This window comes from Corvus kubaryi, unplaced genomic scaffold (genome assembly GCF_017639235.1).
Source record: "Corvus kubaryi isolate FWS band 111438036 unplaced genomic scaffold, C.kubaryi_AGA036_p1.0 37272, whole genome shotgun sequence".
Taxonomy (NCBI): domain Eukaryota; kingdom Metazoa; phylum Chordata; class Aves; order Passeriformes; family Corvidae; genus Corvus; species Corvus kubaryi.
In genome coordinates this window covers 2,979,747-2,994,579 of record NW_024581084.1, presented here as the reverse complement: position 1 = coordinate 2,994,579, position 14,833 = coordinate 2,979,747, and the positions used below count along the sequence as shown (strand labels likewise).

The 14,833-nt window shown below is 58.8% G+C and overlaps 2 protein-coding genes across 4 annotated transcripts; both read left to right on the top strand.

The window, feature by feature from the left end:
- ALYREF (Aly/REF export factor) lies at nt 1–3,990 on the top strand. The gene is made up of 6 exons (XM_042025662.1): nt 1–30; nt 197–328; nt 2,256–2,403; nt 2,568–2,631; nt 2,753–2,930; nt 3,716–3,990. Exons 3-6 carry the CDS (start codon nt 2,373–2,375, stop codon nt 3,728–3,730), a joined length of 288 nt encoding a protein of 95 aa, XP_041881596.1. The 5' UTR covers nt 1–30; nt 197–328; nt 2,256–2,372; the 3' UTR covers nt 3,731–3,990.
- A 297-nt stretch (nt 3,991–4,287) lies between these two features.
- On the top strand, nt 4,288–12,004 carry ARHGDIA (Rho GDP dissociation inhibitor alpha). Of its 3 annotated transcripts, XM_042025653.1 has the most exons (7): nt 4,331–4,392; nt 6,116–6,277; nt 8,421–8,630; nt 8,988–9,071; nt 9,552–9,628; nt 9,805–9,868; nt 10,330–12,004. In XM_042025653.1, exons 3-7 carry the CDS (start codon nt 8,441–8,443, stop codon nt 10,527–10,529), a joined length of 615 nt encoding a protein of 204 aa, XP_041881587.1. In that variant the 5' UTR covers nt 4,331–4,392; nt 6,116–6,277; nt 8,421–8,440; the 3' UTR covers nt 10,530–12,004. The 3 variants fall into 3 exon arrangements, with proteins under 3 accessions (XP_041881586.1, XP_041881587.1, XP_041881588.1); XM_042025652.1 differs by lacking the exon at nt 6,116–6,277 and having other exon boundaries at nt 4,288–4,392; XM_042025654.1 differs by lacking the exons at nt 4,331–4,392; nt 6,116–6,277 and adding an exon at nt 4,422–4,442.
- The last annotated feature ends 2,829 nt before the right edge of the window (nt 12,005–14,833 follow it).

Here is a 14,833-nt window from a genome sequence, read left to right as displayed (position 1 = left end):
GGCAGGAACCGGCCCGCGCCCTACAGCCGGGTACGGACCGGGCAGGCGGGGCTTGGGCCGCGGCGGCGCGGCGGGCTGGGGTGGAGGGTCCGCGCGGGGCAGGGACGCGGACGCGGGCGGCCCTTTGTCCACTCCCGGCGCGGCCGCGGGCTGCGAGGCCCTGGCGCCGGTCAGCGAGGTCCCGGTCTCATTGCAGCCGAAGCAACTCCCCGAGAAGTGGCAGCACGACCTGTTCGACAGCGGTTTCGGGGCGGGGGCCGGCGTGGAGACCGGTGGAAAGCTGCTCGTGTCCAACCTGGACTTCGGCGTTTCGGATGCGGACATCCAGGTGGGGCTCGGGGAGGCGTCGCGGGGGAGCGGGGACCTCATTCACTGCGCCCAGGTCGGGTGCCCGCGGGAACTCTGCCGGCCCTGCTCCGCTTGCGCCCGGGGTCAAGGATTCCCGGGTGAATCCCCAGTGATGGGGTTTGTACTACGTGTGCCTGCTTTGCCGCGATTGTGGTGGTCTGGAGGGGGCTGGAAGACCCGGTTTATAGGTGCTTTGTAAGTGACTGCCGCGGTGCACGGGAACGGGGAACGATGCTGGGACTGTGCTGGATCAAGCTGTGATTGGAGAATTTACTGTGAACTCTGTGAGCTCCTACTCTATGCAGCTGTAGCCTAACGGTGCCATGGGCTCTGGTGCTTTGTCAAATCACATTCTGTTGGGTTTTGAGGGGTTCCCACGGATGCACCCATCAGTGTAACCAGGCAGTTATTTGTCAGGGGAACAGCTCCCCTGTGCTGCTGTCTTGGTGTACTGTCCTCCACCTGTTGTGGCCATGCCCCGTTTGGGCTGGTCAGAGCCCACAGTGCCTGCAGTTGGGTGCTTGGTGCATCTGCCTCAGGGCTGGAGGCTGAGGGGGGCTCCCACCCGGCCGAGGGGTGTCACAGGGTCATGAGTGGGCTCTGAGCTGTGCAGGAATTGAGTGCCACGTGTGTCCCTGGCAGGCACTCCTATGCCACAGAGTGCTGCCATCACCCTGGCCCCTGGCTCTTGTGTCCTCACCAGGGAAAACCAAACCTCTGCTGTCAGACTTTCCTCATCGGTTCATTCATTCCAGCCTCTCCACGCACCAATCTGGCTGTGCCTGGGGAATTGGAAAGGAGCTCTGTCAGGTCACCTACTCACTGGGTAGTGTGCTGCACACCACCTCTTTTCCTTGTGTAAGTTCAGATTGGGTTTAAATAAGTTCCTGTTTGTTGCAGTGAGGCCGCAGTGTGTAAAACTCGGCCCCTGCGCTTTGTGTGCAGCCAGGACTCACCTTCCTGCTGCTGCACAAGCTCCCACTGCATTTGTTTAACAGCAGGACTGACTCAATGGCTTTGGCCCCCAGCCCCGTAACTTAATGTTGCCTCAGATGTGGGATTGGTTTTGTTCCTGTGCTAATGCCTCTTTATGTGGTGCGAGAGGCCAGAGGAGCTCTGGTCACGAAGGAGCTGCACAGCGTTGCTCTTTGTGTCCTCTGAGGCAGGAGCAGCTGACCTCAGACTCTGAGCAGAGCTGACACAGCCTTGCTTGCCACATTCCATCCAGAAAGCATCTGCCAGGTGGCCTTTGCAGCTCTCTTCCACCAGCCCTGCTGGGAGCCCTGCTGTGAGCCCTGCTGTGATTCAGGAGCAGCTTGACACAGGCTGTGCAGTAACCTCATTAGCTTCCCAAATGTAGCACCTGAGAAACAAAATTGGTGGCTCTGTTGCTGCCTGTTTATTTCCAACCTTTGTGGCAGCAAAGGACAGACCGCAGCAGAGGACTTTGTTGGTCTCCATTTTTGGGGTATGTTCCTAATGGGCACAAGTTCAGTGCAGCAAAAGTGTCATCATCTTGTGGATCCCTGCACTCCCATGGTCATTCTCTGTGAGAAAGGTGTCTGGGGTCTGGAGTATTTTCAATAGTTGCCGCTTTGACTCATCTTCAACAAAGTCCCCCAGTTCCACTGGAAAAGAAACAGGTTTCAGCATTCCTTGAATCTGCTTCACTGGCTGTAAATGTGCCTTCTGCAGGACATGAATGCAGAGTCCTGCTTGGTTTTGCCACTTACGACAACTCCCTGAAATCTTCCTGATGGGCTGTGCTCCCCTCTGCCATTGGCTCTTTTTCCAGATTGTCTGTGGTGGTTGGAAAAGCACTGGTGCTGGCCAAGTGTGTCTGTGTGGGGAGCTGCAGTGTTTGCAGCATTGATGGATGGGCATGCTCCTTTCCCTCTCATTCTCAGGAGCTATTTGCGGAGTTTGGGACCTTGAAGAAGGCAGCTGTGCACTATGACAGATCTGGTCGCAGTCTAGGAACGGCAGATGTGCATTTTGAGAGGAAGGCTGATGCGCTGAAGGCAATGAAGCAGTACAACGGGGTCCCCTTGGATGGTGAGTCTGTGTGGCCCATCTCCATGGCCTGTTTCCAGCGCTGGAGTGGAGCAACCTGCGCATCCGTGTCCCTGCCTGCGTGCCCGTTTCTCCCGCACATCCGTGTCGCTCCCTCCCACCTTGCGTGTCCTGCGCAGACTCACGGCTGCTCTCCCTCCCTTCAGGGCGCCCCATGAACATCCAGCTGGTGACGTCACAGATCGACACGCAGCGGAGACCAGCACAGAGGTGGGGGAGCCCCTGCCCCGAGCAGTGGGGCGGGAAGGTGCAGGACCCCTCCCTGATGGGGAACGTGGGTCCTGTTTGGGTTCGCTGACGGCACTAAAACAGTTGCTTTTAAAACTCACAGTGTAAACAGAGGTGGCATGACCAGAAACCGCGGGGTCTCGGGGGGATTTGGAGGTGGAGGCAACAGGCGAGGGACTCGTGGCGGGAACAGAGGGAGAGGCAGAGGAGCTGGAAGAACTTCCAAACAGCAGCTCTCTGCAGAAGAACTAGATGCACAGCTGGATGCTTACAATGCCAGGGTAAGTGCTGCTTGGGCACTGTCATGGGCTCCCCACAGCATCTCATCCTAGAAAGCACTGGCAGTCTGGAGCTGGCAGAAAAGGGAAAACATTTTCCAGGTCCTTGGACTGAAGCAGTCTCTCTCTGAAGCTGAGCTGTGCCTTGGCTTAGGCCTCAGCTTCGCTTTCCAGAGCACTTTGTCACCTGTTACTGGTGGCTGAGGAATAGCCTCTGCTCTTGCCAGGCTCTGTAGCTGGAACAGCCACTACGAACAGCAGCTGCAGAACAAAACCCACAGAGCTGATAGGTTGCAGGAATGAGAAAACAGAAAGGAAAATCTCATGTGGAAAAACTGTGTGTGGTGTGCTGCTGGGGGGAGGGTGTAATGTTGGTGGCAGAAATGAGCCCCAGCCTGGGGAGCCATGGGCAGGTTGCAGCTGTACCTGGAACTTGCTCAGCCTGTGGCGCAGCCAGGTCAGGATCCCAACAGAGCTGAGGCCACAAGGACACCGCAACAGCGAAGTCGGTGGTTCAGGACCGGGATAAGTCAGGGCAAGAGCATGGAAGAAGTGGGATAAACAGGATTCTAGAAAAAGCCTTGGAGCAGTGCAGGGGGGTGGTGTGCTGTCCTGCTCACCACGGTGTGCTATGGCTTGGACCTGCCTATGCCTGTCCTGCAGTGCTTGAGGGTTCATCAGGGCCAGGCTGCCTGCAAAGAAGTGGGTGGGCTTGGGTGCAGGGGGGTGCTACTGGGTGCCAGGGCTGCTGCAAGGCACATGGTGACAGTTCCTCCCCTCTCTTCCAGATGGACACCAGCTAAAGCGGCAGCAGTGGGCGCAGGGAAGGACTCCAATCTTGCTCCACACTCCCGGCAGGGGCTGCGGCTGTGGCTACTACTACCGAGGATGGGATTTGTTTTACTTTTACGTTCTGGGATAGGTTTTAACTCCTGTAAAGGTTTTTTTTAATTCTCAGCAGACCTGTTTTGTACCGAGTTATTTTTGGGATAAATTTTTCTGGTTGCCTGTTGGGCCAAGGTGGCTTTTTCACCTTTGCCATAATAAAATAGAACCATGTCTACAGCTGTGGCTGATGCCTTGCCGCGCTGGGCCCCGCGCCCCATCCGCTCCCGCACATACCGTGATGCTCTGCCGTGTACCTGTCCCGCCCCGCCGGTCCCGGTCCCGTTCTGCCCCGCTGATCTCGTTCTTGGTCCCGGACCGCTCTCCTGGTCCCGATCCCTCTCTGCCCCGCCCTGCCGGTCTTGCCCCGCTCCGCCTCGGTCCCGCCCATCCGGTCCGGTCCGCCCTGCCCGCGCGCGCGCGCCCCCGGGCCAATCAGCGCGCGGTGCGCGGCCGGAAGCGCGGCGGCGGCGCGGCGGTGAGTAACGGGAAGTGCCGGGCGTGTCCCGGAAGTGCGGGGGCGCGCGGGGCCTGGGCGGATCCGCGGCGTTGGCAGCGCAGCGTGGAGTGAGCGAGACCGGTACGGCGGGACCCGGCGGGAGCGGAGGGACCGGGCGGGTGGGGCGTAAGGTACGGCGGGAAGGGCTGGGCCGGGCGCGTCGCGCTGGCTCCGGGCCGCAGGAAGGGCCGGTCGGGGCCGAGAGGCGCCGCGGGGCTCCGGGTGCCCTTGCGCGACCTTCCGAAGGCCGAGGGAGCCGCCGCCCCCGGCGGGGCCGTCCCGGAGCGGAGCGCGTGGGGCGAGGGCGGAGCGCGGGCGGCCCGGGCGGCCCGCGTTCCCCTGAGGGGCCGGGGCAGTTCCCAGCGGGCTTTACCCGGTGCTCGGTCTGAGGGACGATGGACGGGATCGCTGGGCCCGACACGTCCGGGGGTCGGCGGTGCCTCTGGCGCATACGGTCGGTCGGCACGAAATGAGGAACCGGGAGACGCTGTACCAGAGTTGGGCTGTTCCGTGTCAAGGGAGGGCCCTTCCACCCCGAGCGCCGCTGGCCGGGTGCGCTTCGAGCCCCGTCGGAGGGTTTGCACAGGAGCCGCGATTCCTGCGCTCCCCCGCCACCATGCCCCCACCGGGAGCGGCGGCGCTTTCCCGGCAGCCGGTCTGAGAGCCGTGACCGTCGTTTGTTTGTGGTGAGAAAAGCCCTCGACCGCGCTTGTTCCCGTGAGGGTTCCGGGTCCACTCTGTTGCTCCCGTTGTCCGAGCATTCTTCCAGTGTGGAAGAGCTTCCACGACTGCAGAGTGGGGACAGTTTAACTGCTCTGGGTTCGGCTGCTGACACACACAGATGGGTCACAGTCTGGGCTCCAGGTACCCACGGTGCTGGTTTGCATCCCTGGTGCAGCGCTGCCAGTAGCCCTTATGCTTCTGGACTTGTTTGTGAGCCCTCAGTCTGGCTCTGCACAGCTCACCCATGTAGGTGAATGACAGGTCAGGGATATGTCAGAGCAAAAAGAAAAAACAAATCCTCCGTCCTCAAACTGCCCACTGGGCAGCAAATGTGTCCTCCTGTTCCCCGAGTCCTTCCCACCTGGGGCTGTGAGACAGCAGAGGGGATCAGGTGCGATGAGAATTCCCTCAGATGCTCTTACAAAGCAACTGGTGCAGCAGTGGTACCTGGATTTGCCCTGGTAGTGCCTGGCCTCAGGAAGTGTCAGCTAGGCTCCTGTCCTGTCTGTGCTACTGGTGTCCCCCCACTCCCCTGTGCTGCCCTGGGAACCATCTGAGCTGTCCATGTGGAGCAGCCAGGCCGGGTCGGGCTGTTCTGGCTCCCCGTCCTGGCAGAGCAGACTGGGACAGGGCCCTGCAGAAACGCCTATTGCTGGGTCACATTCCAGCCGAGTTCTCTGGATGGCTGTGCAGGCTTTCCTGCGCGCGGAAAGAAGGAAGGGTGGGGACTGCTGGAACTGGCGCTGCTGTGTGTGCACGGCTGCGCTGAGGCCTGATGGATGTCGGAAGCTGATTAGCCCATCTGAAGATACTCTGACTAATGCTGGGTTTGCTGGTGCCATGGGATCGGGATTCTGGGGTATGGAGTCAACGGCTCCCACTGTCCGCCTGGACACGAGCAGGGATATTCCCGCTAGTGTTTCTGCCTGGCAGGAGGTGGGGCTCTTGCGTTTGCTACTGCAGCTGCTCTGTCCTGCACAAAACATGCTGAGAATCCGGAAGAAACTGCTGCCTTGAGGGAGCAGTGAAGGCAGACTGTGAATTCCCAAGTGGGGATTCAGCCTCCTGCTGCCTTCTACAGGCTGATCCTGAGGATCTGCAGGGAGCCAGGGTCTGTTTCTGAAGATCCAGGAGCCCTCCTGTACTCTGCTTCCGGCACAGGCTGGGGTCCCTTCCTGCAACCGTGGCATTTCCCAGGGGGCTGTGCTGTCCCACAGAGCAGTGGGATCCCCAGGACCTGCGGGTAAGCTGATGGGAAAGGTGAGGGCTGTTTCCCCAGCGCCAAGCCCAGCCTGGCCTGCAGTGCTGACTGGAATCATGCTGGTGCTGATCCCCAGGGGTGTTTTCAGTTCTGGTGAGCTCCTCTCACCTTAGACATCCTGAGAGGGTTGGGGTGGGTCCAATTAATCTGTGTGGCAGTACACATGATTCTTTAGCCTGGATCACAGAAGTCAGGCTGGAGCACAGGAACGTGACCAAAGAGCTGGGCATTTGGGATTTTGGTTGCTTTGGGCTTTTTTCTGTGTCCTGTATGGCATGGTTGTTGCTGAATACCAGTTTGTGTGAGGGGTTCCTCATTGGTCTGGTGGAGATGGGGTTAATGATGCCTGGGAGAAAACTGTCACCGTGTGGGGGGGGGGGGCGGTCAGCTGTCGAGGAGTGGCAGCTCTACACTGACACTAAAGTAGTGCATTTCCAAACTGCCCAGGAGAGGATTCTGAATCTTGGAGGTGAGCAGCTGCTGGCAGTCGGGGCTGTGAACACCAAGGCTGTTCCCAGTCAGTGCAGCTGTCTTCCAGCCATGGGAGCTGTGCTGGGGCTGGTGCTGTTGTTCACAGAGCACTGGCTCCAAGAGCTTCAGGTGCTGGAGCAGAGGCTGCCTCGTGGCTCATGCCGTCACTGTTCTGGCTATCTGTGAGAGATTTTGTCTCTGCTTGGTCTGAAAATTGGAAGGTGGAGGGGGCCTGTGGATGCTCATGCACAGAAGTGTACCCACCACTGTTGGAGATACATGTGTGGATGCTAGTGGATCCTCTGCCAGGTGTGTGATTACTGTGCTCTCACAGAAGGCTCAATCACAGAATTTGGGAGTCACCACAAGTCTAGGACTTGGGACTTTGGTTCTATAAAGCTGAAATTCTGTCACTTCCACTCCTGGGAGCCACAGATATTCTCAGAGCAAGGTGTGAGGGTTAGAACAAACTCGGTCCATAGGAGGTATAATCTAGCCCAGAGGCAAGCCGAAGGACATGAGGAGGGGATCAGGCAGGATGCAGGGTGTGTGAGTGAGCGTTTGCTCACCGCTTCTGGGAGTCCTCAAGCCCGGCAGCTGTTTGGGAGAAGCAAGGGACTGGGATTGATAGGGAAACACTAGCATGAAATCTCATCAGTTGTCCATCTGTGACGTAAGACTAAATGTCCTTGTGAAGACAAATTTCCACATCATTCAGTGTGAGGATGTTGGAGGATGCCATGTGGAAGGGCCAGCTGTTTGCTGTGCTGTGCAGGGGTGGTGCCAGCAGCCATGGGAGCTGCAGATGTATAGGTACAGCAGGAAAAGCTCCTGGCTCAGATGCTTGTGCCACACAGGGCCAGAGCCTGCATGGTGTCCCATCATCCCCCAGTGCCATTCTAAAGCTGTGCCAGAGTGTTCTGAGTCTTTAGAGAGTCCAAGTTGATACTTGCCATAGGATAACCCTCAGACAATGTGCCCTGTGGAACACCAAGAATTCCTGAATATGTCATTGGCTTTTACCGAGGATTTTAATGGAGTGTTGGCATTACCTTTGCCCTTGGTGCAGCTGGGCATTTCCTGGGCAGAGTCCTCGGCAGCCGAGCCAGGCTCCGCATCTTGTTTCCTTCATTGCCTGTGTCCCCAGCTGTGTGTGCCACAGATCCTTGCAAAGGGCTAAGCCAGGTGTCTCATCCCACTCTGCCAAGGCACCTGTCACAGAGCACTGACCTGACTGAGTTACAAAATGTGAGCACCAGATCCCAGCAGAAGCTCCCAGCATTCATGCCAGTGGTGAGACAGAGGCCTATTCTTGGCTGGAATCCTGTTGTGGAGAGCAGAACTGGGTTTATTCTGGGCACCTAGTTGATCTTGTGGAGGAGAATGTCTTCCCTATGGCTTTGGGGTATTTACCTTACAAGCAAAGCACTGAGATTGAATTTTTCCTCACTCTTGCCTGGGCCTCTGCGAAATGAAGATGAGACCTGGTCTCTGGAGGGGGGCTGGGGGCCCTTGGCAGGGTTGTGTCTCCCAGGGGACAGTGTAAAGGGCCCCAGTGAAGTGGGAGCCTGTGGAGTCACAGCAGAGCAGTTCTGGGGAACTCTGCTGCTGGTGTGGTTGGTTGGGGCACTCACACTTCTCCTCTCTGCTTCAGTGTGGGTCACGTGTGTGAGGATGGCGGAGCAGGAGCCAACAGCAGAGCAGCTGGCCCAGATTGCAGCTGAGAACGAGGAGGATGAACACTCTGTCAACTATAAGCCACCTGCCCAGAAGAGCATCCAGGAGATCCAGGAGCTGGACAAGGACGATGAGAGCCTGCGCAAGTACAAGGAGGCACTGCTGGGCGCCGTCACCGTGAGTGCAGGTGAGCCCTGGGATGTGTTGGTCCTCTCTGGCCTTGCCTCTGCTCCCACCTGGGAGCTGTTCTCCCAGCTCTGTGTTTGTGCAGGAGCACAGCCCAGAGCACAGAGCTGTGTCTGCGCTGCCCCATGCCCATCGCTGCCTGCAGTGTAGGGCTCAGGGACGGAGGGGTGGGGGTGGCACTCTGCCTGTGTGGAGGACTGTGGGCTGGGCCTGGTGCAGTGGAAGCTCTGACCCTTACAGAGTCAGAGGCTGGTTTTGCTGGGTTTCGTGTGCTTTCAAGAAGTTCCCTGGAGGGAAAAGGAGCTGTGTTGGCCAGTGTCAGGGATGGGTGTTTAACAGCTTTTTCTCTTGTCTCTAGATCCCAACGCTCCAAATGTTGTGGTGACCAAGCTGACCTTGGTCTGCACTACTGCTCCGGGCCCCCTGGAACTGGACCTGACAGGTGAGGTGGGAGGGAATTCCAGCCCTGCTCCTGCACAGAGCTGGCAGGGGTGCTGCTGGCAAGGTGCGTGAGCCTTCCTGTGTCAGAAGTGCTGGAGGCAGTGCACGGTGCTTGGGCCCTGGGTTCTGTACCTGGAGCCCAGCAGCAGTTCCCTGGCACCTGGGTGTTTTGTAGAGGTGTGAGGGGCCAGATGGGGCACGCAGATTCTTCCAGCCTGCATGGTGACATTCATGGCAGCTTTGAAATGGTGACAGCCTTGGGGCAAACATCTGCAAAGAAACTCTTTGGAATTAATTGCATAGTTGTGCTGCAGTGTCCTGTCAGAGGGCATTTCTTGCCTGGCTGCAGCAGCATAGAGGGCCCTGCAGCTAGGGCCATTCCCTGCTCCTGCAGCTCCTGCCCCAGCTGCCTCATGCCATGGAAATTCATCCCAGAGCACAGCACGGAAGAGCTCTGAGCAACCCTTTCCTGTCTCTGTAGGTGATCTGGAAAGCTACAAGAAGCAAGCATTTGTGCTGAAGGAGGGCGTGGAATATCGGATAAAAATCTCCTTTAGGGTAAGGATTCCGATCTGGAAATGGAATGAACAGAACATCAGACTGCTGCGGTCCCAGCTTGGGGAGTGCCTGTGCCCTGAAAGTGGGGTTATGCTGAAGGAATGGGCTCTTCCTGCAGGTGGGGTGGGCAGTGTAAATGGAGATGTCCTGCTCAGTCCCTTCTCCTCTCTCTGCAGGTAAACAGGGAGATTGTGTCAGGGTTGAAGTACATCCAGCACACGTTCCGGAAAGGTGTGAAAAGTAAGTGCTTCTCTGTGACTTGGTGCTGCTTTGTGTGAATGAGGACTTCCTGCTCATTTTGCTGCTGTGACAGGGGCTGCCCAGCAGCTCCTCATGGGAGGGGACAGTCCTCATTGCCACTGGGCCCATGGAGCTCTGTGAAGGCCTCTGGGCCTGCAGTGGTGGGGCAGCCCGTGGTCCTGGCTGCACAGTGTGTGATCCTGATCCCTGCTGAGCACGTTTTCCCCCTGAGCGTGGCAGGAAGCAGGTCACAGCTGACAGCATTGCCAGCGCTGTGGGGTCACTGCCCACAGGAAGGGCCCATTCCTGGAGGGAAGGGAGCTCTGAACTGGGTGAGATTCCAGTTACAGCTGTTCTACAGATTGTTGTAACAGTAACAGACCCTTCCTTTGCTTTAGCCTTGTCCCAGATGCAGGGGAGGCTCCTGAACAGCCTCCATACACCTCTTTTTGTCGTTTTAGTTGACAAGACCGAATACATGGTTGGGAGCTATGGCCCCCGAGCAGAGGAGTACGAGTTTCTGACCCCCATGGAAGAGGCCCCAAAGGGCATGCTGGCCCGGGGCAGCTACAACATCAAATCCAAGTTCACAGATGATGATAAGACTGACCACCTGTCCTGGGAGTGGAACCTGACTATCAAGAAGGATTGGAAGGACTAGCCCTTCCCGAGGCCAAACCCCAGAGAGCGTGAATCAGACAGTGGCTACCGTAGAATACCCCCCCTGTACCAAAGTGCTGACATTGGAACCCTCTTACCTGTCGCCCCCGTTATCATTTGACCAGAGAGCTCAGTTTTTTATGTGCCCCCTCCCTGGAGAATTGCTGAGTGCATTGACCAAACCGTGCTGTCTGCATCTGGTCTCCAGCTGCCCGTCCTGGGGCTGTGCTGCCCCAGCACTGAGGGGAGTGCCCACTCCCTCGCCAGGCCCTTTCTTGCTTCCCACCTTCCTTTATCCAGGAGGTGCCAAAGGGGAGGAACTCCTGTTAGGATCCCGTGCTTGGCTTTCCTGCGCACAGCTCAGGGTAGCTACTGCTTCCAAGTAGCTGAAGAATTTTGGTGCCAGGCAGCTGTCAAATCAGTATATTGGCTCAAGTGGTGTCTGCCTGCCCTTTCCGCCCCATCAGTGTCCTGGGCAGCTTCATTTGTGGATGTTCCCTGTAACCATGATGCCTTAAATGTGTAACATGTATCCTCTAGGGAGGGAACCCTGCCCCTGTTACACTTTTTAAACGCCACCTGCCCTCCCCGTCTGTTGGCATGGGCTCAGCTTGGTCACGCCCCTCATGGGTTATTAGGAAAGATTCACAACTTCCCACTTCGCTGCTGGTTCGTTCCTCACCTGAGATGGGACATCTCCAGAGGGGAGAGGGTGTGACATCCTGGGTGACACCTGGCCGCCCTTCCTGGCACCCCAAGCACTGGCCTGGCTGGACCCCAGCCTTGCCTGCGCAGAGCCGCGAGCTCTCTGGGTGCCCTTGTGGCACAGAGGGGGCTGAAGGGCAGGGCGGTGCAGGGGTCACCAATGTTGCCATCACCTCGCACTTCTCATTGCAGCCCAGATAGCTGCAAAGCACTGAAATTCCAGGACAGCACCTGCCCTCCTGGCTGTGTTGGGCTGAGGATGGACGAGTCTGTCTGTGCAGCTGCTCCTGATGCGATCAACAGAGCTTGCGATGGACAAGTGTTTTCTGAAGCGGTTAATGCCTTATGTATCTGTTCTGCCTTTAAAATCTGTGCCTGGCCTGTCAGTAGTTATTGCCTTGACACTCGGCCCCCCATGCCTGCCGCAGATCCGCAGCATGCTGGCCTCCACTCTTGGCTGCACAGCTGTGGCTCTTGGGGCAAAGAAGCCCCAGGGGCCCCCTGCAAGAGCTGGGGGGCTGGGCAGGCATGTGCCACCTCTGCAGCCCTCCGATTTGGATCTACCACGTTGAGGTTAGAACTGGGACCAAGTACATGTGGCTTTCTCGTAGCTACGTCTTTGCCTCTAACTCCCCCTGCCCTGCCCCTAGAGAATTTTTTGTTAATTTGATTTGGTGCATATTGTCTGTAAGTCCTAGACCCAGGTTAACAGGTTTGGAATCATCGTCTGCTTCTCCTTTTATGACAGTTAAATAAAATCTTTGAACTGACTGTGTACTGTCCATGCTGGATCTTTGGCAGGAAGTGGCCAAATAGGATTTTTGCAAACACCTAGAGCAGGAGAAGACCAGGATCTGTGGGCTTGCTAGAATGTGGAACAGGATCTGGGACAGCCTTTGCCAGAGGAGGAGAGGCTCCATGGCAATATGTGCGCAGGATCTGTCCCTTGCTATTTGCCCTGCCCACAGTGTGAGGGGTGGGAGTGTGTGGGGCAGTGAAAATAGGGATTTCCAAGTGGGGTCTCTTGCCAGCAGAGGAGCAGGTGGGCTTTGAACCCACAACATGACTGCTCCAGCTGCACATGCATAGGGAAATTCCTCTGCAGTCACAGGAATGAGGGAGGTGATCAGAGAACACAATCCAGGAGAGTCAGCATGATAAGAGCCTGCGGATGTTTACAGAGCATGTGGCATGTTTGTGTTAAGGATAAGAAAAGTGTAGCCATGAAAAGCTCTTTACAGAATCCATGGCATGAGAGAACCTGGAGGAGGAGGCTCGGCTTTGCTCCTGGTCAAAGACTCGCGAAGGTAACCAAGAACTCCATAGGCTCCCTCTTGTATTTGGAGTTCACAGCACAGGCCCTGTCCTCGGGCCTTGGAAAGCTGCTAAAGGAGATGATGGGACTTGGAAAGGACAAGGGCTTTAGGCAACAGTCTGGGCCAGGCAGGAGCTGGCATGTGGCCAGTGCCCACTCCAGCAGGCACATGCTGCTCACTATGGAGAGCAGTGTCCAGCTACGACCCACCAGCCCTCTGCACAGTGTGGGGCCGTGGAGGCCAGAGTGGGGACTGGAGCAGGGAACAGGCCTCACTCCCAGTGAGTCAGTTAGATCGACCCCAGATATGCCTGATAGTGTGAACAAAGGCCCCCCTGTGCTGGCCCCTAACAGCCACTCTGCGGGCAGGGCTAGATGAGCACCCGGCTGATGCAACCCTAGCGCTTTGGCAAGAGTTTCCACACCCAAGGTGTCGAAGTTTCTGTTAGATCGTTTGTACCATGGTAGGAGGCTTGGAGGGGCAGGACGGCTGTGCTATGTGCTATAATTCAACTCTGAGGATTCTCTGCCTCAGTTCTCTGGCACATCTTCCCGCTGCGGGCTGACATGCAGGCTCTCCTGCCTGGCGCACGCTCATGAGTGCACTTGGGTACGGGTGGCTCCAGTCACAGGCTGGGTGGGACAGATCATTTGCATGAATTGTGGCTCCTAAGGTAAAGCCTTGGCCCCTTCCAGGTGATACACCTCAGGAATCTTGGCCAGAAGTTGTGCAGCAGCAGTCCAGGCCGTTCCCCTTTTCCAGTGCTGCAGCAGCTCCCTCTGACACCACAGCTTTGTGAGTGCAGCAGCCAGGTCGGAGCAAGAGTGCTTATGCAGGACTACCCCGGGCAAGGTTGGCCCTCTCAGCAGAGACACGGATGCAGGTCCCCTCTGGCAGAGCAAGGAGCCAGGGCTCTCCGGGCAATGGCTCCGAGGTGGCCTGGACTAACACAGCCGCTGATTCCCTCCCTGGCAGACAAACGTGCCTATGTCTGCCCGCCCCTGGGTGGCCTCTGTGCCCTCACCGGGTGCTCAGCTTTGCGTTCCAAAACCTCGCTGAACTCTCCCCGGGCACGACAAAAGCGTCTGGTTCAGCAGCGGCCGCAGCTCCTGAACGGGCAACAGCTCCTGGCAGCACTCGAGGCAGTCGGATTCTCCACGGGGAATTGGTGAGCTCCCTGCTCCTCGCACCAGTGGCCCGGGGCGCCGGGCGCGGCCCCTGCCTAGAACAAAGAGCAGCGGCTCTGCAGCAGCCCCGAGCTGGCAATAAATCCCCAGGGCGCGGCCGGAAGCCCGGAGTCTGCCCCCGTTCCAGCGCGTCACCTGCGTGCGCAGGAGCCCCCGGAGCACTGGCGCCGGTACCCGGGCACGGGCAGCGCCCAGGGGCTCTTCCCTACCCAGCGCACACCAGCAGCAGTTGGGACCCTCGGCAGTAGCGGGGCAGTGCAGGCAGACCCGAGCGAAGGGATCCTCTGGCACGGTCACCAGGCCGCTCTGTGCCGGCTCTCTGCAGAGGCTCCGCACGGAACCGCGAGCTCTGATCTGGAGCCTCAACGGGCCCTGCTCGGCCCGGGGGGCACGAGGAGTCCCCGCGCTGCTGCCTTCTCTGTGAGGGCGCGGGGACGCCAGCGCTGCCTGAGCTCCCCTGGCCCATCTCCGGGACTGGAGAGGTTACAACAAAGCGAAACGGGACCGTCCCAAGCCGCAGCCGGGCCGGTGCCCGGCCCGGTCGGAGCCCAGCGCCAGGGGACAGCCAGCCAGGGTCGGGAGGGGGCAGCGCTGCCGCCGTGACCCCGAGTAGCTGCCGGGCGGTGCCTGAGGTGAAGGTCGCTCATAAGGGGGAGCCCCAAGGAGAGGGGGAACGAACGGAAGCGACCGGGACCACACCGCGGCTGCACCGGGCCGGGCCGGGCCGGGCCGAGCCTCGCGCGCTGCCCTGGTCACGTGGGGCGCGCGGCCCAGTCAGAACGCACCACGCGCTCGTGGCCGCGCGCACGCGCGGTGCCGCCCGGCGGCGCTTCCCGAGTGCCACGTTCGAGGGCGGGGGCCACGCGAGACGGCGGCGCTGGCCAATCACGGGCGGCGTTGCGGGGAAAGGGGCCAATGGTGGCCCGCGGGCGGGGAGCGGGGCCGACGGCCAACCCGAGACGGCGGGCGAGGGGCGTGCCCGGAGCGCCAGCCAATGGAAGGCGCGGAGCGGCCGCCGTGGCGGCCCCGGCCAATGGGAGGTGGGCGGCGCGGCCAATACCGCGCGGCAGCGGCCGCCGGGGGCGGGTTTATAAGGG

Bases quoted from the DNA above. Each gene is read 5' to 3' on its own strand.
- ARHGDIA (XM_042025652.1), top strand. From the start codon at position 8,441: ATGGCGGAGCAGGAGCCAACAGCAGAGCAGCTGGCCCAGATTGCAGCT. The intron at 9,072-9,551 runs GTGAGGTGGGAG...CTGTCTCTGTAG, and splicing joins CCTGGAACTGGACCTGACAG to GTGATCTGGAAAGCTACAAG. The intron at 9,869-10,329 runs GTAAGTGCTTCT...TTGTCGTTTTAG, and splicing joins GTTCCGGAAAGGTGTGAAAA to TTGACAAGACCGAATACATG.
- ALYREF (XM_042025662.1), top strand. From the start codon at position 2,373: ATGAAGCAGTACAACGGGGTCCCCTTGGATG. The intron at 2,404-2,567 runs GTGAGTCTGTGT...CCCTCCCTTCAG, and splicing joins CAACGGGGTCCCCTTGGATG to GGCGCCCCATGAACATCCAG. The intron at 2,632-2,752 runs GTGGGGGAGCCC...TAAAACTCACAG, and splicing joins CAGCGGAGACCAGCACAGAG to TGTAAACAGAGGTGGCATGA.